This window comes from Varanus komodoensis, unplaced genomic scaffold, assembly GCF_004798865.1.
Source record: "Varanus komodoensis strain SLA01 unplaced genomic scaffold, ASM479886v1 scaffold11, whole genome shotgun sequence".
Classification (NCBI taxonomy): domain Eukaryota; kingdom Metazoa; phylum Chordata; class Lepidosauria; order Squamata; family Varanidae; genus Varanus; species Varanus komodoensis.
Window position 1 is genome coordinate 6411561 of NW_025335317.1, and position 24455 is coordinate 6436015.

The 24455-nt window shown below is 45.7% G+C and overlaps 1 protein-coding gene across 2 annotated transcripts in view; it reads right to left on the reverse strand.

Moving 5' to 3' along the window:
• RASGEF1A (RasGEF domain family member 1A) overlaps window positions 1–22186 on the reverse strand; it is a 41327-nt gene extending 19141 nt beyond the window's left edge. The window contains exons 1-4 of one of the 2 annotated variants that reach the window (XM_044420316.1): window positions 21954–22186; window positions 16228–16407; window positions 6559–6687; window positions 1317–1454 (exon numbers count right to left, since the gene is read on the reverse strand). In XM_044420316.1, coding sequence (XP_044276251.1) covers window positions 1317–1454; window positions 6559–6687; window positions 16228–16407; window positions 21954–21980 — 474 coding nt within the window. In that variant the 5' untranslated portion in view covers window positions 21981–22186. Of the gene's footprint in view, window positions 1–1316; window positions 1455–6558; window positions 9503–16227; window positions 16408–21953 lie in introns of both variants that reach the window. The other variant, XM_044420317.1, reaches the window with a different exon arrangement.
• Between the last annotated feature and the right edge of the window lie 2269 nt (window positions 22187–24455).

Genomic DNA, 24455 nt, shown 5'->3' on the forward strand with positions numbered 1-24455 from the left:
AAAACATGGGATTTTCCCAATGGCTATTTGATATTATTACATACCAAGCTTGAATTCTTGAATAACTGCATATTGTTTCCATTGAAAGCCACTGGGATTTGGCTTAACGCATCACTCCTACATGAAAAGCCCAATGGCCCAGTCTAGAACATGGTTCCTACTGGAATTAAGAAGGTGGCCTTCTATTATTTTCTTCTTCATTTTCTACACTTATTATTCACTTATTTAACATCTAGACTGCCCAAAAGCCAAAGCTCCCATAAACTCATCTCCTCTTCCTCAATTACATATTTTATCAGTCCCCGTGCTACTGTTGATCTTGCCCTTTTATCAACCCATTCTAAAATTAAAGAAGATTGCCCATCCCAAGTTGATTTAAATATCTGCAATAATACTTTTTGCTTTGAAAAGATAGCACTCAATAAGTGAAGCAAGGAAGATGCGGTGCTTTCTCCAGGTATGGGCACCAGCACCCAGATAATTAAAACAGAACATAAAAGAATTGTTTTCTTTCAGGATTTGAAAGAACATGCGCACAGGCACACGCTGCTAAAAGTCAAAAGAATAATCTTGATCACATCCTCCTGCCTTCAGGCTGTCACGTCTTAATGACACGGAGGTGAACAACACTGCTGACATACTGAAACTTGTCTGACTACTCTTGACAACACCTCGAACTGCTAAGCCAGGGCTCATTATTCTGCAGTGTTGTTAGAGCAACTGCTCTCCAGTCTTTCGCCACTGCATTGTTTAACAAACACATTTCCAGCATTCTTAAAGCTCTGGAACCCATCTCAGAATATATTCAGAAACATCCTTTTTAAAAGATAAGCTCCTTCATTTTCTTCCCCATTTATGTTACGTGGCTGTGTGTCTATACACCACTTTATGTGAGCTGCATCATCCTCTTGTAGAAATGAGCATTCCTGCCCATTCAGGGCCCTACAAAGCATTAAATCTCCATTGCGCAAGCAGTAGGGGCTCTTTGTGCAAAGGAATCAGTGGGTTGCTGTTGGATTCTGCCCATAGAGAGCCCCACGGCAGCTTTGGGTTTCTTAGTGCCTATGGGAAGGACATCTACTGTATAGACCATTGAAGAAATGAATACGGAATCCCTGAGAGGTTGAGGAACTAAGCCCTCTGCTCTTCCTATTCCTCCTAGGTCCTAAAATTTTGGACAGGAGATGGTCAGTCCTTGTTACTCCTCACGGATGTCTAGCAAACAGGCTTCTGGTATTTTCAACCTGACAAGGTGCGTGATGGCTCAGTAGCAGCCATGGCAGTGCTTTCACCAGTGGGACTGTCTTCTTCCTTACCTCATCACACTGTGTAACCCTGCAAGCAATTTCCTTGAGTTCTTTCATAGATTTCTCATCCTGGAAGTCATAGGGGAATGTTTCAGTCCATTCCTTCAGGAGCTGAATGATCTTGGCAGCAAAGGACTTCAGCTTCGCCTAGTAAAGGACACAGAAAGGTTAATAGACTCTTCGGAGAGCGACCCTCCTTGACCTTGACTTTGGGTAACTAGCTAATGCCCCAGTGGCCAAAATGCTGGATCATTAAGAGGGATGTGCACGGAAAGAAAGGGCAGCTGAAGCTGGAGTGGGCCAGGGGAGTGGCTTGTGGCATTTTTCAGGCAGGAGAATGGCAGGCAACACCACAGCCAGGGGGCCTCTCCTCTCTTCCCCCTTTTTAACTTTAAACATGCTGTGCTCCAGATTCGGCTGAAGACTTTTTTGGGCCAATCCTCCCCATCCTGCTACATGCCACTGGGAGAAAACCAGAAGGTCAGTTCCGACAAGCTCCCTCGGCTCTTGGACAGTGATGGAGCAAGCCCGTGAGAACAGCCACAGCTCTACTCGGTGCTGCAAAGCTGGCCAGGGATGCTCTGTGTCAGTGCTGCATCCACTCACACTTGCAGCTGCCTCCAGGGTCTGATGTCACAAGAAGTCACCAGCCAATTTGCTCTGCTCGTTGGCTGATTAGGCTTGTGCTCACCCATCCCCTCCCACCGCCTCACAGCTGACGAGCAGCGTGTCTATGGCACTCCCTGGGAATCCGTATCAGAGCAGCCAGGCCATTACAAATGCAAAGGCTGGAGAGATTCTGCTGGAGGCGTGCAGCCACTGCAAAGAGTGAATGAGACCGAGAGGAAATGGGGAGGCACGCGTGTTCACACGCCTTTCAGCAAAGAGCACTGGGCTAGCCTCAGCTGGCCTCACAAACCAGCTTCCTTCCTTTCACCCCCCCTCCCTGCCTGCTCTTTCTTTCTCTTTTTCTAAGCACATCACACAGCTAAACACAAACAGAGATCTCAGGTGCAGCTTGGGACATGGAAGAGTTTGTCCCAGTCAGATGTATGTGGGGGAGCTTAAGTGTCTCTGATCTCTACGCTGGGGGAAGGCAAATGAGGTCCATGGCTTGAAGCCAGCCCACTGGATTGCCATATCTGGGTTGCAGAAGGCTGAGAGCCTGCAGGTCCCCTCTCGAAACCCTGCCCCTGACTGCTCTGGCCTTCTAAAGAGCAGTCAGGGTTGCTCTCCTCTAGGACTGACTGGTTTGATTGCCTTGCAGTCCAAGGGACTCTCAGGAGTCTCCTCCAGCACCACAATTCAAAGGCCTCAATCCTTCATCGTTCAGCCTTCCTTATGGTCCAACTCTCATAGCCATACATTACAACTGGGAAATCCATAGCTTTTACTATATGAACTTTTGTCTGCAGGATGATGTCTCTGTTTTTTAGTAGGCTGCCTAGATTCGCCAGCCAGATATGTGTGCAAAGACAGTCAAAGATCAACTTGCAAATGATTCTTCCAGGTGCATTTCAACACAGGAGGTGTTCCAAAGAAAAAGCTTTATCACAGAAAAGGCTAGAGAGAGCTGGCCTCCCTGGCTTTCAAAGTCATAAGCAGTGCAATAAATTGGGCTTGGGAGCAAATTGATGGATTGGTTAAAAAGGGAAGGGCTGCCCCTTGCTGGTGCCACTTCTGCTCCTCCACTAAAAGCCCCCAGATGCTACTCCTGGCATCTCAACGTTGGGCTGGGAAAGACTGCGGCCTGAAATCCTGGCAAGCAGCTGCCAGTCAGTGTTGACAGTACTGAGCTAGATGGACCATGGTATAACTGGCTGGGTTCAGACAACACCACAAGCCATGATGGTTTTTAGTCTTTTGTGTTTCATATTTCACCATGATGAGCTTGGTCTGTAGAAAACACTGTAAGAAACAATGGTTTCTCCACACTACCATGGCTTGTGGTGTTGTCTGGACCCAGGATTGTGGTTCCCATGGTCCTGGCATGAAACTACCAGAGTCCTCTGAAAAGTGGCAATTGCAGGAGCTTCAGCCATCCAGACCAATGAGGAAGAGGCAGGCCACACGGGCAGTAAGAGATACACTTTGGGATTGGATTTCACCTCAGTGGCTGATGGGTCACATGCCCATAGTGGGAAGACTGAGTGGGTAGGATGGAAACCATGACAAAATAGAAACCACTTGATCATTTGTTAGTTAAACCATGGTAAAAAAACACACAAACCATGGGAACCATGCAGGATTGTCTGTCATGTTGTGTGAACACAACCACTGCATTCTTATGCTCCTCAAACCCATTTTAATATTTCTTCTTAAGATCCTCCGATTGGTACTAATAGTTTTAGATTAGGCAATAAGATTCTTGCGGTTTGACCCTGTTGTTCTTTCCAGCATCTTTCCAATGTGCATTCCTGCCCCTTCCCTCATATTGGAATGCACACGACCTTGAATGCGGCACTGATGAAGCTTCGTGAGACAAGGTAACTTCTGCAGATTTTTTGTTTATTGTTTTGGATCCAACGTCAGTGTTCAAAGAAGGACGTATTAGCAAGTCCCAATGGGGCATTGCTGGAGAGAGATGGAAATTATGCCTGCCTCATTAGTGAGTCATTTGAACTTCAGCTGTGCTCTGTAGGGTGGGGACTTCCCAGACCCTCCTTGGTCACAGTCTTATTCATTACTTCTAATGGCTCTTCCGTTGTTGTCAGTGTACCTTTTCATGCTGCTGGCCAAATGGCATTTAATTAAAATCTAGTTCTCAGCGAGAGGAAACAGTTTTAATGTTTGCTCTGTGCAGAAATGGAAATGATGCTACTAGGGCTGGTGTTTTCCTTTGCTTGTCATTCTGAGCAGATCAGCTGAAAAAGTTCCTGAAAGTTTCCCCCCACCCACCTCTGCCCCTCGCAAGCTGGGGAGAGTGTTTCTTCTGTGCTTTCCACCCTTGTCTGGAATTTACAGAGCTCTGGGAGATACCAAACAAGCAGGTTTCCCTTTGGGGGAACGAGGAAGATCCCGTCAGAGAATTTCCTCTGCAAGAGAATCCCCTTCAGATCCCAGCCCCTCCCCCCAAGTCTTTTTAATAACCCAGCTGCTCTTTATTGATTCTTAACAACCCACTAAAGCACAATCAGTGAGAGATGCAATTATTTGCTTGGGGTGTGAATTAATAATTGTATCGCTCAAGAAGGAAATTGTAGGAAAGAGGCACAGAGAAGGTCCAGAAGTAACTGACCTTTCCTACAACAGATGCAAAGTTTAAGGTAGGAATAGACCACTGGCAGTTCTTTGGCCAGATCCTGCCCCACACTTCTCAGGGCAAGAAGGATGTATAGAAGAATTGCTGGTGGAAGAACTGGCCGTTCCTAACATTATAAAGGCCCCATTCACACATGTATACACAAAGCCCTTACTTTGCTGTACTGGATTCCAAAACACTTGACGACTGGTAAGTGAATGTATCATTGATTCCACTGGCATAAACTAGAAACTGAAAGAGTCTTGAGGAACCTGAGTATGATACACTGGAACAACAGACATATTTTCTTCCTGTTCATGGCAAATGCTTGAAGCCCATGCAATTATGGAATAGTTTTAGTGAAGTGCAAATATTAGGGTGAACACCCAGTTGCTATTATAACAAAGAAGCTTTTGGGGAAGCAAAGTCTGTGCTAGAGAACATCTCCAGTACTTTTGCCCTGCCTTCATCTTTTGAAGTAATCATCAAGGCAGCAAACACTCAGGAATGGTCCATGATCCATTCAGAAAATGAACTGGCTTACAGAAGCATCCCATGGGCTTTGGGAGATTCCTTTGTGAAGCTGCCTTTGGCCTGAGCGGGATGCCAGACCCAGAAGGGAGATGCAGATATGGTAGCTGGGATCCATTTCATGATCTTTCATGTACACTTCCAAACCTGGCAATAAAGCTTTTCAGTAAGGAGAGTTCCTAGGAATACAAAAATCTGCCCGCCAGATTCTGTCCCAGTTCAGATGCTTGTTCCCAGCTTTATAACAAGCTAACCTGTGAGCTGCAAGCTTTAACAATAATTCTGTTTGCTCTCAATATCTCCAAGAGATCCTGGCAGCAAGCAGCGAAAAAGCACACCTTTGTTCGACTGGTCTGGGTGTGTGCAATGCAGCTGCTGCCAATCACAAAGCTTTTCCTGTGCTGCTCGCTCAGCCACTCGTCGGGTTCTAGCCTCGCTGTACTTCTCACTGGTTCCCCAAGTGGAACAATAGTAGGTTCCTTTCTGTTTTCTACTCTTATATCATCAACTTGCTTAGCAGCTCCCTGACAGATTTATTCAAACTTGGTAAACTCTCCTTGTCAAGCCCACAAAAGCCTCCCAAGTTGATCTAAACAGTGCCCAAGTTTGTTTTGAATCTGCCAGCTTGTTTCTTGGAACATTTTCTTGAGGTTTTGCTAGTAGCTGGTGACGTCACCGAAGTGGGAATGATAAGCATTAGAGCACATAACCACAACACAACCAGGCTTCTGGCCAGTATTTCTGCTCACACACTACTCAAACAGCTTTTGATTTCATACCATGTTTATACCTTCACGGGGGTGGATTAAAGTTCTCCAGGTAAGTGCACTTCCTTTTGCACTGCAGTAAGTTTTGACCAGCAGCATCAAAACTTTTTTTTTCAAATTTTCAAAATTTATTCTTCCTTAGTGTTTTTTGTAGGATTTAAAATGAGAAGCGCTCATGTGAAAAAAGAAGTTCCAGGATACACCATGCAGGGAACGTTATGAACCATTATAAATTACAAACCATCCAAGCACATTGTTCTATGAATACAACCCTGCCATTTTTCAGGATGCCCTTTAGGTTCCTGAACAAATATTTAATTCCCTGAGGTACATACACCTGGTACAAACATTTAGGGAGAAATTCATAGATGCCTATTTCAAGGAAGATACACGTGGTCATATTTATGGCAGTGTAACTGTGTCTGGAATGGAAACAGGCTTACTTCAAAAAGTTGCAGTGACAGTTCTCATATCCACAGCCATAGGATCCTGCCCATTCATGGCATAACAATTGGCAGGAAAGTTCAAATCATTAAGTACACCTGCAGCATGTTTGCAAGTGAATGGCAGGCAGAGGTGGAGACCAAGTCATTTGTCCCTTAAGCTTCTTTCTGGCAGTCAGAAGAACGTGCTGCACAGTAACTTCCAGGTTTCAGGTTGGGAAGGAAGAAGGTACACTGTGGGTAAAGCCAGGGAAAGCTTCGCCACCTACCTTGTCTGCTTCAACGACAGTTTCTAATTGCTGCTTCTGCTTCAGGCAGATTTGCCCCACTTTTGCCAGGAGCTCATGGGGATGAATGAAGACTCGGGAGCTCAGTAAGAAGGTGAAGATATACGTCCTCTGCATGGGAGAAATGAGGTGTGGGGAGAGAAGCGAAATGGGCCACATGAACAGGGGATACGTTTCAGAAAGATACGCTCCGACAATGGGCTTCTTCTAAGCACTCCACCCATGAGATCACATTGCTAACTACCATCCAAAATTACTAAACTTCTGAATATGTGTATTTGCATATGCTAAATGCCAGAAAAAGATACGTAATCAGGTTTCTGTTGGTGGTGTTAGTTCTTCCAAGGTTTCACCATACTTGTAGGGCCATCAGATGCTGTACACACTTGTGTGAACCAGACTCCATCAACAGGAATAAGGTGTGCTTCTAGTTTAGGGTTGCAGCCAATATAAATAAGTCCTAAATCTTTATTCCTTACAGTCAGTATGTGCTTCTCTCCTAAGAAGAACAGGATTTATCAATCCTGAATCTTTATGAAAATGTAACAATACTAAGGCTATGGTGCTATGTACACTTACTTGGGAGTAAACCGTACTGAACGCTATGGGCTTTAGTTCTAAGTCGGTATGCACAGAATTATGTTGTGGGAGGCTGTTACTACATTCCTGGAAAGTAACTTCTAATGTAATATAAGGGCATGAAAGTGATTGTGGGAAGGTTTAGCTGAGCAGGTTTTGGAGAAGTTAAACTAAACTTTCTCATAGTACAGATGAGAATCATTAACAGAATAATTCCTGAAGAATCTCTTCTAAATTGCTGGATCCTGGGAGCCCATGCCTTTGCTCAGCAAAGCCATAAACTCCCCATTCACCAGACCTCACACGTGATGCCCTCTCTGACTCCTCAAATTTCAGTGAATGAGGATTTGTTCTTCTTCTGGTCCCACAGTCAAACCCTCAATAAGATACTCAGTGGATATTTATTTTGCCCCCTTCTGTAGTTTCAGAAGAAATGCACAGTGGTTGTGAATTCTTTCCTCCAAGTTGCTGTAGTGCTAGACTAGATCAGGAGAAAACTGAATTTTGGACACAGACACCAGAAAACATGCAAAAAATGGAACTGGAGAATCTTTCGAGTATTGCTTGCAATGAGAGGATGCAAGGAAGTCTCTCAGAACATTGCGTGTCTCTCAGAGCATTGTGTGTCTCCTCTGAACCCCATTATTATTTTTTTCAAAGGTATGCAGAATGTTCCAAAGGTTAAATTTAGCTTATTTCCAAATAAGTTAATGCTGACCTTTTGGGAGTTTTGTAGCCTTTAAAAATAATATTCTTAAAAGAAAAAATCAGCACCTGCATTGGGTGCAGGGAGAAGGGGTACAGTCCAGAGGACACTGTTCTTCCAGTTTTTGCTCACTGCAGGATTCTGGGAGCTGAGATTCGGGAAGGCTCCTTTCTGAGCCAGGGGTGCGAATTCCTCTTGCATCATTGTGGGAGTTTCTGACAGTTTCATCATCTGCAGCCTCTGTATGGCGTGTGTAATTTAATCCCATGTTATCCCATCAGCCACTTAATATATCAAGCTGAAATATATCAAGCTTGTCGTTGTGAGCCATCCCAAGGCTATGTAGCAATGGGGATGGCAAATAAAAACTTTAAATAAAATAAAATAAAATAAAATAAAATAATAATAATAATAATAATAATAATAATAATAATAAATAAATAGAGTGTCCGGCCCAAAGTTACCCAGTGAACTTCATGACTCATCCAGAACTGCCACCAAAATCCAACCCTCTTATCCTTTATACCATGTAGCAGGCTGTTATTGCTTTCCTTTCAGGAAGAAGCCATTTCCCATCCATTTCCAGTCAGTGCAAAGAGAAGAAAAGAGAAAGTGTGTTACTTTGGAGAGGCTCTTAATGGTCCCCTTATTGTTAGGTTCCCAAAGTATTTGTTGTCTCAAAATGTCACAGAAAATCTACACAAGGAGCTATAATCAGTGGAAGAATAAAATGGGACAAAAAGGCACTTTTTTCAGTTCTGCCACATTTACTGACTTGCTTTTTGACATTTCCTGTTAATTTGTTTTTTTTACTCACAAAAAGCTTCGGTACGTCCTTACCAAACCAAAGCCACACTGCCCTTTCACATATGTTGTTGTCTTTTTTCAGTTTTTAAAAATGTCTGTGCATTCTTCTGTCCCCAGTTTTTAGTTCAGGCCTCTTGCAAGGATTTCATAAGATGGTTAATGAACATTTGCATAACCTTCAAACTTCTGATTAAAAGCTGTAGATGAAAATCCAGCAGGAGATTCTCGGGCATGAGTCCCATAGGAGTGAACGAGAACTTTGCAGAAACAGTATCTATTGACTCATTTCATGAGCAGTTTGCTGGTATGCACCCAAGGATCCTGAATTTTTCTTCCAGCTGGAAATGGCCATGTTTAGAACTGGACCTCACAAACTTGACAGTGTATTAATTCTCTAAATAGTTTAAATATGCTATGATTTAGAATCCAGTTTTTAAAAATAGCATTGTGTTTTGCAGTGCAATCCTATGCACATCTTTTCCAAGGTAAGTCCCACTGAATTCAATGGGTCCTCCTTGCACATAAGCAGGTAGAACATAAAAACCTTAGATTGCTGCAAACTTCAATATTTTTTCCAGGTACTGCACTTGTTAAGGATCTCAAAAACTGAGTGGGGTAGAACTGAGCATTTTGGTATTAATAAATGATCCTGGTTTCTTCTCCATAGGGTTAATGTTATTATTTCAACAACCAACTATATGTTGGACTGAACGCCGATGTCGCTCTGCTTTCAGTAAATGTGTCCAATTGTAACACATGATTCTCTGAATCACTTTGCCCACAACATCAGCCCTTCCAGTTAATTTGGATTTCAACTGGGAGATTTAGTTCCACCTGTAAGACACCAAGATGGGGAAAACTACAATATATTAGTTTGACCTCACACTTTCTCTCCCCCACTTATTACCACACAGAGGAGTTGCTAATGCATTAGTCACTTGCACCAAACCAGCAAAAAATCCTGTGGCATCTTAATTAAAAGCTGGCAAATTTATTGCCGCCATTGAGGTGGACTTCTGTCCACAAATGCTCATGTTACAATAAATCTTTTAAGGGGCCACAATACTTCATGTTGTTTTAGCTAACGGGGTGAAACATGCAACCTTCAAAAAAACAGAGTAGCCAATCATGAAAATCATGATATTTTCATACTTAGCAGGAAAAATGCCATTGGGTACAACCCAATCTAAGTCTTACCTAGAGAAGACCCAAGGAAATGAAGGGGGCTTAAATCCCATTAGTTTAATAGGACTACTCAAAGTAGAATTTAGAGTGGATTCTACCCCTTGGGCTTCATGTGGAGAGAACAGCATCTTGGGAACAGAAATGATCAATAGGTGAATCAAAGTCTATTGGAGTGTTGAAATTCCTTAAAGTTCCACCCTCTGCACTAATTCTAGTTTAGGTCTGTGTAAAGCAGGATATGGAGATATAAAGCAGTTCTGACTCCTGTCAGAATCCAGGCTCTTCAAAGGCTGTGAGATGACAGACACGGATAATCAGGGCTGTTAATGCTGAGAAGGTCACTGATATCCATATTTATCACCATCAGAGAGGTTTCCAAAGACATCAGACTACGATGCTTAATAAGGAAATCAGTGCTTTTAATTTTTAATCTAAAGAACTACATTATTCTTTTTATTACTGCACAGAAAACATGGGAAATGTTCTACAGTATACATTCAGGCAGCATAAACTTGCTCAAACGCAGCCACATTGGATGGCTTTGAAAGACAAGTTGGTGTCTCATTCTTAGATCTCATATCTACACAAAGAATGATTTTGCCCAATGTCACATGGACATGTTCGTTCTAATGTTCTTGATGCATGCATGTTTTGTGCAAAAGTTTTCAAGCCCATGTTCCCCCACCCACCACCATCTGAGGCCTGAAAAAGAACAACCCAGCATAGTAAGGATTTTGCCATTGCAATGAATGCTTGCATTGGTCGGAGCTAACTTCCTGCTAGCGTGGTTCTGTACTGAAACCAATATGTTTTGTTTTCCACAGACATTAATTAATGGCTAATGTGATGTTCCCGACTTCTTACGCTTAGAGTGTTTGCAGGCCACAGAAGCATGTGTGGCCAGGTCCCAGGCACTAGAGTGCAGAAATACTTGGGAAACCAAACATTTTTGTAATCAAAAACACATGCCTGCATGCAAATATCATGCAGCTTAATGGGTTAGAAAGCTTAAGAGGTTAGAAAGTTAGCAGGATTCAGTGCTACTCAAAGCAAAGCCATTGCATTGAGGCAGCAATGCGAGGCAGTGTCTGGAATGCTGTTGGGTGTGAATATGGGAAATTCAGGCTTAAATTCCCATTCAGCTAAGGAGCTTATGGTCCAGGCCCTTGATGAGACTTTCTCTTTTGGCCAAATTCTCCTGGTCAGGTAACCATGAGTCTACAACTTTACTGCGATCTGCTTGGAAGAACGGCAGAAGCAGCAAATCCACAGATCTAGTACATTTCTGAACTGCAGCAATTCAGAAGGCAGGCTAGGGAGTAATGGCTGGAAGACACCCCTGTATCAAAGTCCAGCTTGCCTTCCTTAATATGTTAGCTTCCATGTGCATGGGGGTTTTTATGTGGGGATATTTTTAAGGGGGGCCTCCTCCGTGCATGGTGAGCTGGTGCATTCCTTGGAGAAAGAAGCAACGCATGCCCTCTTAGTGGATCCCCCCTGAGAAAAGGCAGAAAGTGGATTAAACTGATGAGAGGGCATTGGCTTAACCTTTCTAAAGAAATACAGTGTGTCACCTCCAGAAGCAGGGGCAAGAGAGTTCAGACATGTATGCACACACATCCACCCGCAGCGTGAAGTGCTGCAAGCAGGCAGCTTGAAAAGCGTTGCTCCAGAAGCCTACAAAATTAAGAAGAACCAAGCCCACTCTTGTAACTCTATGCCAGCTTCCACACTGCCTAAAAGCAATGCACACCCACGCACTGTTGCAAATTATGCCACACCCGCAAAGTTGCATGCAGATTATTGATGCTGTTGATACTCTGGATGTGGCTGTCAGGAGTTTGTTTCTTTGTTTGTTCGTAACCCCTGGAGAACCTAGCCTCTCTCTGAATAGGCAAGTGGGGACCTAGCATCCTTTGTCTGCTCCCTATATAGCTCTGATTCCAAAGATTTCCCTGTCCCATCTCCACTGTGATTTGCAGGGGAAAGGTGGTGCCTCCAAGAATTTGGGCTGCTGCCTTTTCCCCTGGCTATTCATACTATAGTTCCACCCATCAGAAGCTCCTCCCTTCATGCCATAGCCCATTCACACCACAGTCCCATTCACCAGAAGCTCTGCCAGAACCTCCTCCTCCATAGTGAAATGGAACAGCTCAGGTTCAGCCACAAGTATAGTCTCAAATGTGAGTTGCTTGGAACAAGCCAAAGAGGAAGGCTGTGGCTGCTGTTTGTGCTCGCAAGCTTACCTAAGGCGTCTGACTGGTGGCTCTGGATTCTGTGCAGACCCTTGGAGAGATCAGCCCAACATCACAAATAAGTGTAAGCTGGAAGAAGTGGCATCTGAGCACGAGGCCTCAAAGCTCAAACCACCCCTCTGCTCGTCCATTTGCTTCTGCAAGGGAGCAGCTGTTTCACAGGGAGACTGAGCGAGGTGCAGCGTGCCCAAGAGGCAGTCTACTGGATACCAGAAGGACTTCACCCCAAACACCAACTCCTCTCAAACAATTTCTCTACCAGCTCGGTGCTCCTCAGTCTATCCCCAATTCTCACTTCCTTAGGAACATAAGCGGACTCTTGCTCACTTGGATCAAATGCCTTTCCCATCCATCGTTATTTGCACCATGGCCAACAGGATGCCCAGTGAGACATGGATGCAGAAGCTTCACGGAAAACTGGCACGACGCTTCTGATTCCCCCTTCTCTCCCGGTTTGTTTCCCCCTCGGCTTCCTCCCTCTCAGTCACCTTCCCCATGTGTCAAAGGACAGCTCAGGACAACTTTGTCTCCTCGTCCATGTCCTGTGCAGCCCGATCCTCCGGGATCTCCGCTCCCATTTTCCCAGCTCCTTCCAGCAAGCTGCTGAAAGATGCCGGAGAACAAAGCTGTGGTCATGGGAGAACAGGGCAGCTGGCCAATCAGCAGCCACCCCACCCACTTTGCCGGCCTCTTCCACGGTTTGTGTCCCTAAAGCCCCAGTACATACGCAGTGCTGGAGCCCCATCCACAGAGGGACTGCACACAGTGCTTACACTTTGAGACCAGCTCAGGGCTGGACAATCTGTCCAGAGAGTAAAGCTGCACATGGTGTACTGGAGAGAATCAGAGGAAGGGCTATTTTCGTGGCCTGTGATGAACAGAATTTGAATGCAGACACGCATTCCGCAGGGAGGGCGCTTAACGTCCCGCATGCCTCTTAAGCAGGCTGCCCTTAAAAGGGCCAAATGTGAGTCAGCCTTTGAAAAACGTCGATGGATAACCTTAGAAATGGTAAGAGCTGAAAAATGATTTGGAGCCTCTTAAAAACAAGTCATAACGTTTTGTTTCTTAAAATAGGTTGCACATCATATTTTCAAGTGCATCTTCAGCCAAGAAGCAAGAACGGGGTTTGCAGGAAGAAAAAGCCTTAGGCAGCTTAGGACCTGGAGTGCCTCTTCTTAACAGCCTATCCTTATTGATCCTTAATAACCTAGCTGGATATTAAGTAGAGGGCCTCATTAGGGTGCTGTTAGCCAGGAGTTTGCTTCACAGCAATGCTTACACCCCAACTGTGGAACCTCTTAGAGGGTTTGTACCCAGTCTTTTACCTTCAGCACTAACTAAAGTCCCAATTTGCTCACCCAGGTTTTTGTATGAATGCGTTTTCCTGCATTCTGTAAACTGTTTGTTATCTGCGTGTCTGTTTTCCTGTTTAATTGCTGTTCTTGGGTAGAGGCATCATTCCTGTATGATTCCATTATATTGTATTGGCTGAATCCCACTTTGGGATTATTTTAGAATGAAAGGCTTGAGAGACAGTGTGGTGTAGTGGTTAAGAGTGTGGGACTGGGACTCAGGGGGTCTAGGCCCCACTCGGTCATGGAGCCCACTGGGTGACTTTGGACCAGTCCCAGATTCTCAGCCTAACCGACTCTTCTTCTTGTGAATATAAGATTGAGAGGAGAAGGAGAATGATATAAGCTACCTTGAGCTCCTTGGAACAAATCAGATAGGATATACGTATAACAAACAGGCAAACAAATAAATAAAAACTTGCATAAACAAATAAATGTTGCTAGACCATCCTTGTATTGCAGGTACAAATGGTTGTCCCATATAAAAACAAACAATATGCAGCATTGTTTGTGAAGAAAGCAACTGAGTCCAGCAAATCCTAGAATGCTTTCTCCTATCAGACTAGATTTTACAAAGGTGTGAAGTTTTTTAAGGGGGGAAACATTCATCCCTTGGCAACAATGTGGGGTGCTCAGAACATGGTCCTACAAGGCTGCTGATCAAAAGGCCCAACACTTAGACCCAGAGTCACTTCAGGGGTGTGATCTCTGCCAATCCGTAGGCCCCATTCATATGGAGTATCATTTGTGTAAACCAGCACACACCCAGAAGCTATGGATGTGGTTGCCATGATTTTTGTGATTTTAGCAACACTTTACCAGCTGCAGTAATTGTCCAAGCAAGGGAACGTCTTTAACTTTGGGTCTGGAAATTATGCCCATCATTTTTCCAGAAGCCAACAGGGATTTGGGAAAGGGGGGGGGGGGAATCCCAGAAACCTTTAGAGCTCCCTAAGATGGTACCAAAGGAGGCGATTTGAAGAGCTAAAATTGGAAAGATTTAAGTGGATTCCTATAGCTCCTAAACTTGTTGCTAAGAGACATGTTGAATTAGAGGAGGGAAGAGAGTAAAAGACAGGACTAAAATAGTAACTGTTACTTAAAGACCAAGAATGTGGATCTACTGGAAAAGGAGGAAAAATATTTTTCCCTTCAGTTCATGCTGCTCCATCTGAAACACTTTGAATATTTGCAGAAAAGATTGCTTGCAATGGACATCACGGGTTGCTGTAAAGTACATTCCATTCCTAACCTCCAGAAAGCTGTCGTCTTGTGAGCACACATATTTCCCTGTATGCAAAACAAACCCTTGCATGCAAACAAGCCTCTGTGGAATGGCACGTAACTCTGTCTTTCTCCTTCCCCACCTCCCTTTTCTTCCACTCCCCAGCATGACTGACAAAAATTCTTGCTATTTCAAAATGAAGCTTTCCATTTATTTTCTTCCTTAGCCTGCCTAGAAAGTTATAGTGGTTTATATACAGATTCAGCCTCTGGCCTGCAAGGAGTAAAGTGCCATTTTAAACATCCTTAACAGTCAAACGTAGAACACAAAGATGCTTTATCCCCTGCTAAGCCACATCCCAAGTTTCCAACATATTTTGGATGAAGATACGTTCAGCTTTTTGTGAGATAAGCTCCATTTCTGCACAGTGGCATTCATGAACGAATCACTTGGAGATACTGTGGTTAGCATGCGGCATAACTAAATTCTCAGAACGTCTATCAGTTCCATGCTGCACAGAAAATGCATTTTAAAAACATCAGCTGCAACAAATCAGCACCTATACTGTTATTGGAATACAGTTCCCCAATATTGTTGACTTATCTATCGTATATATATATATTGGTGTGGCAAAGTTTATCCTCATAACGATTAGATGAAGCTGCTGAGAGACAATGACTGGCCCAAAGTTGCCAGCTAAGTGCCGTGGTTGACTCAGGGTTACAATCCCATTTTCACCATCCAAATTGAAACACTGTAAACTTCAAATGTCAAAATGCAGCATCTACTAACCCTCATTTAGGAAGATCTGACCACCAATGAAAAAAGCTAATAACTCACCCACCAATCAACCACCCCTTACTGTAGCTGCTTTCTTCAGTGCGAGCCCATACTGGTTTTCTACATTTGTAGTGGCATGGTTTCCCCCAAATTATGATTGAATCCTAGAATGATAGAGTTGCAAGGGGCCATGAAGGCCATTGAGTCCAACCCCCTGCTGTTGCGGGACACCATGTTACACCATCCCACTCAGATGACTGTCCAGCTTCTCTCTGAATGCCTCCAGTGTGGGAGAGCCCACCACCTCTCTAGGCAGCTGTTCCACTGTCGTATTGCTCTGGCAGTGAGGAAGCTCTTCCTGATGTCCAGCCTGGATCTGGGTTGTCACAACTTGAATTGATTATTCCATGTCCTACACTCTGGCATCAGCAAGAAGAGATCTTGATCTTCCTCTCTGTGATGCTGAGGACTGCTAAGAACGCCCTGTCAGAGATCTTCATCCCCACAAATAACATCTCTCTTCTGGAGAGAGAAGATGGATCCACCAGTCTAAGTCTGTGCTACAGAGATGCTTCAATGAAACACACAAATGAAAAATCTCCCCCCAAAGCAGGGTATTCTTGCTGTCTATAAATACCAGACATAAAAGGAAAGGGGGTCAAGCAAGGACAAATTCATGACTCCCCTCAACAATCAACAACTGCTCATCTCTTGGGGGCCTCTGGCAAGACACAAGCAAGACCACAATTGTCTACTTACATCTGGGTAATATTCTGTGGTGGGCAGCAGGCGCTCGATGAGGACCTCCAGTGAGCCGGAGATGAGACTGCCATCCTGATAAACGGGATCGCCACTCCTCTCTCCCGTGTCTGGCTGCACCTGCCCGCTACATCCGGAACCAAGCATGGTGGAAAATACTGGCGTCTGGGGCATAGTTTCCTGAAGAAGTGGAGGAAAAAATGGAAGTGGGGTGAGTGAGCGAGCCATTGGCAAGGGCTTTTTAATGCACCCGTGTGGCTTTCTCAGCAGCAACACACATGCTGGAGCTCATGTTCCATTGGCATGTCATTAGGTGTCATTGGATCAGGCTGCGTATTTGTGCTCAACATTTGAGTGAATGTCAAGTGAACTTTGGAAGGTGAGCTTGCACAAGCGCGCCTGAAACACTGCATTAAAAAAAATAAGTACACATTCTTAATCTTACCTTGCGCACTGGCCGGCAGGATGGTGTTGTTATTATTATTATTATTGTTGTTATTATTATTATTATTATTATTACTATTATTATAACATTTCTATGCCATTATTATAACATTTCATTTTTAGGTCCCACAATAAAAGGATGAAAAGCAGCCAGCATAGCTAGAGGGCGAATTCTTACAGAAAAGCACACCTAAGTCACTGCACATTTAAATACACACTTCTACTTCAACTTCTAGTCATTACTAAAAGTCAAGGGCAATGTTCAAGAATACCAAGAAAAACCCAATAATCCTAATTATTCATAAGGCTCCCTATCGCACCATTAAAAGATCTGCTAAAAAACAGAACACATGCAAAATAAAAAAGCCCACCAATGAGAAGCTTGGCAGGACAGAGTTGTATCAAGTTTAAATACCTGCATGTAATTCTAGAGTGGGCTTCAATTCATAAGGTTCCAGAAAGACAATGGTCCTTCAGCGTTGGGCATTGTTGGGTTTTGATTGTGCAATGACATTGTTGGAAAAATCACAGAAGAGTAGAGTTGGAAGGGGCAATCAGGTCCAGCCCCCTGCTCAGCGCAGGACTCCAAGTCAAGCCATCCCTCTCAGATGGCTGTCCAGCTGCATCCTGAATGTGTGGAAGTGCCCACCATCTCCCTAGGGCATTGGTTCCGTTGCTGTACTGCTCTAACAGTCAGGAAAATTTCCCTGATATCTAGCCAGAATCTGGCTTCCTGTAACTTGAGCTCATTATTCCGCATCCTGCACTCTGGAATGATTGAGAAGAGGCCCTGTCCTTCCTCTTCGTGACAGCCTTTCAAGTACTTGTAGAGTGTCCATGTCCACAACCTTTGGCTTGGCTCTTCTTGCTGTAACTGTCTGCACTTTCACCTCCTCTGAATATGCAGCCGGTGAGAAGGGTGAGAAGATGGGCTCACTTTCTTCTCTTGCCTTCCACCCTCCTTTGGGCACTGGTGAAGACTAGGCCTGGAGGGAGCCCAGTCTGTGACTGTAGGAGATGATGAACTACCTCAAAGAAGGTTCCACAGAAGCATTTTGTCTCAAGGTCCCCCAAAACCTGGAAGCAGAACTGGGCCCACGGCTCCAGTTCACGGTTGGTCATATCTCACAAGAATCAGAGAACAGTAGAGTGGAAGGGGCCATGAAGGCCATCGGGTCCAACCCCCTGCCGTTGCAGGACACCACGTTACACTATCCCACTCAGATGGCTGCCCAGTTTCTTCTTGAATATCTCTAGTGTGGGAGAGCCCACCACCTCTCCAGCAGCTGGTTCCACTGTCGTGTTGCTCTGACAGTGAGGAAGCTTTTCCTGATGTCCAGCCTGAATCTGGGTTGTTGCAACTTGAACTGATTATTCCATGTCCTTCTGAGGACATCACTTGGGGAAGGCTGTAATGAGCCCATCCCAAGTTGTTGAGATGGACAGTTCATGGGAAACCAGTCTCTCCTACCCACATGTCAGTCCAGCATGTCTGTCCTTCTTAGTCTGTTTGCCCAGTACTCTCTCCCATGAACTGTTCTAGAAGTGGCTGAAAGCACACCTGTTGGGTGCATCACAACATCTACCCACTGTGCAAATGGGCTTCTGGAACACAGAAGGTGTGTTGCTGATGCCATCTTGTCCACAGGTAGCAAAACACTGAGGACTGGGACAGCCAGGCAGTGTTTGAAACAAAGAAAGAAAGAAAGAATCAAAAGCAGTTCTGGCGACATTGTTCTTCTTGCCATGAAGACTGAGGTGGGCTTTTTGCCTCCCTGGGGGAACACCTGAGGGCCAGCTATGCATAGTACAGCTTTTTTTGTGGAACTCTTGCTGTGAACCAGGGAATGGCTGCAAGACGTGCTTCCTGAAATACTTAAATACTCAAGGATGACTGCCAAAGGGATGGCTCCTTATTGCCAATTGATATGGGATTTCTATTCTTTGCATGTATTGCTCGCAGTCGCCTCTGCCCTCGCAGCCCTGTCATCTGCAGCTTTCACTTTCCACTGGTTCTCTGGCCTATTTCATTCCCCTTTCCTAGGCACCCTGAAATGCCCTGCGTGGTGTGGTAGATGGAGCACCAGACTGGGGATCTGGGTTCCAGTCCCCACTTGACCATGAAACTCACTGGATGACTATTGGCCAGTCCTTTGTTCTTGGCCTAACCCACTTCACAGGGTTGTTGTGCAGATAAAATGGAGCCACTGTGGGTTCTTCACAAGAGGAAAAACATCAGGATATAAATAGAATATAATAGCAATAATAAGAAGTGGGAACACAGTCCTCTGCTGCATAGTTAGATGCAGGCCAGCACTCTGGCTCCTTCGACAGCAGCATCTTGGAAACCCATCCTGCACATTTACACAGCTTTTGGGGAGCTTCTCTAGGCTAAGAAATGGTACTGGAACAAAAATAGAAATAAAAATAGCATCCCGCCTGCTCAGCTCGCAGGCCCAAGTCCCTCATGGCTGTTTACAAGTTAGAACATGGAATGTCCCTAATACTGAACTTCAGCACAGCTCTCACATGTTTGTCATTTAAACGTTTTGAAGTGACTCATGTGAACTGGGACAGGAGACAGAATGTACAGTGTTTAATTGGCTTATAATTAGGAAATGGAACAGGGCGATTCTGTGCAGAAGCACTTCCTCGGCAATGTTCTGTGGTAGTCACAAATTTGGTCACAAGGCAGCATCGCAGAAGTGTGCAGCCGCTTGACAAAAGGGCTGCTCCTTTGGGAGGATGGGACGGAATGGCAGAGAAGGCGGCTTGCTTCTGATAATTATGCAAATCGTCTCCGAGTTTACTCCTTCCTTTTAAGGTGCACACAGCCATGCGTTTTAAGGAGCCGCTGAGTGCATACTGTCAGGCTTCACATCTAGCTGCACACCCAAACTGCAACTTACAGAATGGGGAAAAGATCTTCCTCTCTCCACAGGACTGGAACTCAGGGTTGTGCAATGACCCAGGCTGGCAATTTTAAGACAGAAAACACAAACATTCTTTTGATCAGCGTGCTTAATTCACCAACAGGAGCCACTGCCTCAACACCCAGAGACAGCCACGAAGTGAGACCAGTGGAGTCTGCAACAAGACTTTGCAGCGCTCCTATCATGGCAGCCAGCCATGCCCTCTGCCAAGATGCTCCGTTCCATCCCCAGCAAATACCAGGCATGTTGTGGCCCCTGAGCATGCGCAATCCACAAACGGCATAGGCGCCTGCTTTTGCTAAAGTTGTCCCGAACAGGTGCAGGTGTGGGAGTAGCACAATCGTAATCTGCCATGCAAACCAGCTGCAATGTTTACACAGTCATACGGCTATGCCTGGTTTGGCAGAACCACTCTGTGACTGCGGAGCAGGGGTGAGTAGGGTTCCTGACTGAATAGAGAAGCCCTATAGTTTCAGCTTTAGTACTGGACCCCCCCCCCACCCTTTCATACTTCACTGCAGCTCCTCTGTCTCTGCCTATTCAGTACATACAGCAAGGAGGATCCAACCCTGTCACTCCACTTGAACAGTTCCTGCACTCACCTATCTAAATGGGATTCGTTTCTTCACACCAGAAGACAGAAAACCACTTTTTCCTCTGTCAGGTTGTCAAATGCCTAATCCTGTACATCTCAAAGGCATCGGCTGCTTAGCTTTAAGCTGCACCACTCTAGTGCCTGTGGAATCCCTTAATTCCTCAGCTTGGAACCCTACAGATGTTTTGGACTTCAGTTCCTATCAGCCCTAGCCAGCCTGACCAATGGCAAGCCATGTGGGGGCTGCAGCCCCAAATATCTGGAGTGCACCAGGCTGGGGATGGCTGCCTTAACAGGTAAATTCATTAGATTCGTAGCCAGGCCTCCACCCAAGGGGCTCAGAGATCCATACACCACATTTTCTTTTCACACAACCTCTCCCAGGTGAGAAATACAGTGACTGCCCACACAAACTCCAGAAGCACGGCTAGGACAGGATGGAAACTTGTTGTTTTCCTAGTCCAGAACTAACACACCGTCCACTGTACTGCAGTCACTATCCAGGAAGTGCTTCCAAAGCTTTGAGAACCCCAGCTGCATGTTTCATTTATCAACATACACAGTGCCTTGTAAAGTAACACAAGCAAAAAAACTCTTTGTCCCTAAACTGCAAGCCCATGCCTGTGTACATGGCGGGCACTGCTTAGGCACAGAGACTCCACCACTCCATGTCTGTTTTTCCCCCTTTCCTGGGAACACCTCCTCCAGGGCTGGGCAACTTGATATTCCCCCAGAGGCTTTGGACCACGCTTCCCCTAATCCCTGAGCGCTCCTACTGCCTGGGGCTCGCAGGAACTGTGCGGGAAACATTTGCGGGACCCTACTTTGCCCGTCTATCACCTGGCTTAATCGTCCAGCCAGTCCCTGCCCCTAATCTGGCCTCACGGACCAGCAGGGGCCCAGAAATCCACAACCCCGGGTCGTTAAGCGGCGCAGCGTACCAGAGGGACCCCGGAAGAAAGGAGAAAAACACCCGACAGCCGATCCTCCATAGTCTCCCTCTAGTTCAAAGTGAGGCTGTTGTGAACCGCTCAGAGCTATTGGAGTGGGAGCAGGGGAGAAACATGAAATCAGTAGCAAACCGTGCGCGTGTGGGTGTGCGTACGCATGAAAGCGAGAGCGCGATGGTATCTTTGCTTTGGCGCGCCGAGAGCGCCAAGTGGCTCTGTTTACAAGCTTCACGCACTTAACCATGTCGAAGCGAAAAGTCACCCGCGCTCGTGACGCCTGTCCCTTGCTCCATGCTTGCACCCAGCTCGAAGAAGGCATTTGCTGCGATCTTCTCTGTCGGTCAAACCACTCCGATTGAGGGCTCTCACCAGCACATGTACTGGGAAGTCTGCCCAAGGAGAGGTCAACGGCGGCAGCCAGAGACTAAACCAAACCGCAATACGCTTTTTGAAGCTATCATTATTTGATTTTGAAGGAATCCCTCAAAGAGGGGAGAGGGAGAGAGCGAGAGAAAGAACGCACCAACTTCTAATGCATGAACCGTAACGCATCACCAAGACTTGTACGCCGTCCCAGATATGACTTTTCCACACTGCTTGTACCTGGCGCGTGTGTTCTGATGCCCGCTTAGCAAAGACGCCACACTCTCGCTCGGGTGCAGACCTTAATTTACGATCCCTTATGGGCAGCGGGGAGGAGGTGGCGGGGAAGTGGCCAAACCAGGCAGCAGAGAACGCAAGCATTGCTAGAAAAGTGCTGTAGCGAGGCACGGAAGGAGGATGCGGAGAAACAGTCCTGCTTACCCTCATGGTTTTCTGTCCTATGTACATAAGCTTGTGGGGTGATGGAGAGCTCCTGGACGCGCGCTATAGGGGAGCAGAGCCCTTTGAGTCGCGCATGGCTGTCCCAGGCCGGGAGGAAAAAGCAAGAACTCCACTCTGCTCTCCGTCTCTCGCCCTCGCTGGCTCCGGCTCCTCTTCCCGCCAGCTCTGTCCTAAACAGCTCCAGTTCCTCCGCCAAGCAAGAAAACCCCGCAAGCTCCCCAGACTGCCCGTGACGTCATGGGTAGCCCGGCTCGCCATTGGCTGGGAGGGAACTTGGTTGATTCAAAACTAGCGTTGGCCGAGGCTTTCCTTTGTGAGCGCAAAGCGCAAAGCGCTCGTCCGGCGCTGCGCTGCCTTTTCGCAACGGGCTGGGGCGCCCCGTGGGAATTCCGCTTCGCACGCGCGGCTACCAAAAGAGGCGCTGGGCAGCCAGGGAAGAACTCACTCCACTGGCTCCCAATTATTCTAATTGATTTATCGAATATGATTTATTTGCACTTGGTTGAATGGATAGATTAGTTGCAGGATATTGGGTGGGTAGCGCTGGGGATATTCCAGAGGGCCGGAGGGGATCCGTCACTTTCAGTACCACTGGAAATTTTGTGCCAAAATCACAAAAGGTATTACTGTGGCCACAATTAAGAGCAAGAGCTTAATAAGCACAAAGTAGCCAAATCTCTGTCCCCATGGAGCCTGCAATTCAAATAGCATGACTTGCTATGTCTTCTGAAAACACAACATAAGCAGCTCTGTATCACTCGAGTGCAGCGGTGATAGCAACATCTCCCTATCTGAATAAGAACAGTGATTAAAGCATCCGAGAATGAACTTAAGGATGTACAACAACCTTTGCTTACATTCCTCCCATTTCCTGTGCCTCCCTTCCTTCCCATTCTTGGTATATATTTAGACTGTGAGCTCCTTGGGTGGGGATTGCTCTTTTTCGCTTGCTTTTGTGTCACCCTGGAAAGAGCTAAGTATGCTGGCAAGTACCAGATGATGCTAAGGGTGACTAGCACAGGGCTAGATGCCACTTTTACTGGGTTGCCATGAGCACTGTTTTGGCCTATTGATTTCGTCCTGCTGGAGTGGTGGATTCCCAGCTTGTCTCAGCATCCTTCCCTAGGTTAAGGGTGCTCCCTACACATGTGCCTAGCATTGCGTCCTAAAGAGCAGTAGACCTTTTGCAGATAAAATTCTCCTTAGGATGCTTTTACAAATGATGCGAACTGCATCTTTTGACCTTGACTTCATCGTATCTGAACGCTGAAAAAGGAAGGCTCCAAACTTTAAAAAACTGAATGCATATTCTAACCCATGTTGATTGGCGAGTACAGGAAATAGAAAAGGCAGTTTACAGACATGACTCTGAAAACAACCCTAAAGATAAGATTCCTCCTTCCCTCATTTCTGAGCACTCAGAGATAAATCATATCCTTAAAGAGGAGGCAAATCTCACTCAGAGCGCAGTACTAAAAAGAGGGCACCATTCAATTCAACTGGATTGAAGCCAAGCACTACTGCTTTCCATTTTATCACTTTCAATAGGATCTGTGTGGGTTTCATCTGAGATCCTTGAAGTGGCACTGGCTTTGAACATTTTGCCAACTTAACATCCAAATGCTCAGTGATTTTCCCAGTGCTGAGTGATTTTGTTTAAAAACAAAAACAAAACAAATTTGCTATATAAATCTGCAACCTCATTGTACCGCTCCTGCTTCTTAAGTTACACCAAGCCGTCATTTCCTGTCTTCCTTGTAGGAATGTACACATTACGCTGTATGTCGGCACCTATGTCATCCATAGCTAAACTCTGAGCGCCTGCAGAACTTCTGCCTGCAGAAGTCAGTGCTGCCTAATAACAGTGAGTAACCCGTGCATAATGGGAGCAACTATCCTGCTGCTCCAGCCTTTTCCAAACAGACCTCGGGAACAACTAGTTACAGCGAGTTTTTCTTAGTGGGTGGCTAAGGACGTGGTGGTGCAGCGCTCCTCTCCCACTCTGTACAAAGGTCATGGCGGTTCAGCTCCTCCCGAGAAGCTCTGTCAACAGTTTTGGCTTTCCTGACTCATTGATAAGAAACAACATTTCTGCCCACTTAGAAGGTGGAAACAAAAGTACTTCCAATAGCCTGTTCCCAGCTTTATTCAAGGCTGCACTTCAGTGGAGAAGCTAAGTTAGTTTTAACACGCAGGCAGGTTCCTGCTTCATCTATCCATGCAGCCTCCACCTTTGTACTGGGAGCTGAGAATGATCGTCAGTCCTTAAGAGTCATGAGGACTACTCTGCTGACTGCTCCTATCTGGTGTTGCGTGTTCTGTATTCTGCTCTTCCTCAGGCAGCAAGGTTTAAGGGCTTCATGTGCTTTAGAGTGCGAGGCTGCAGGTGCAAGATCCCATGGGAAGCTGCAACAGACTGTACACTCTGCCTGGCCTGCTGCCCTCAGTAAGCCTCTCAACAAGGAGCACAGGAAGTTATCC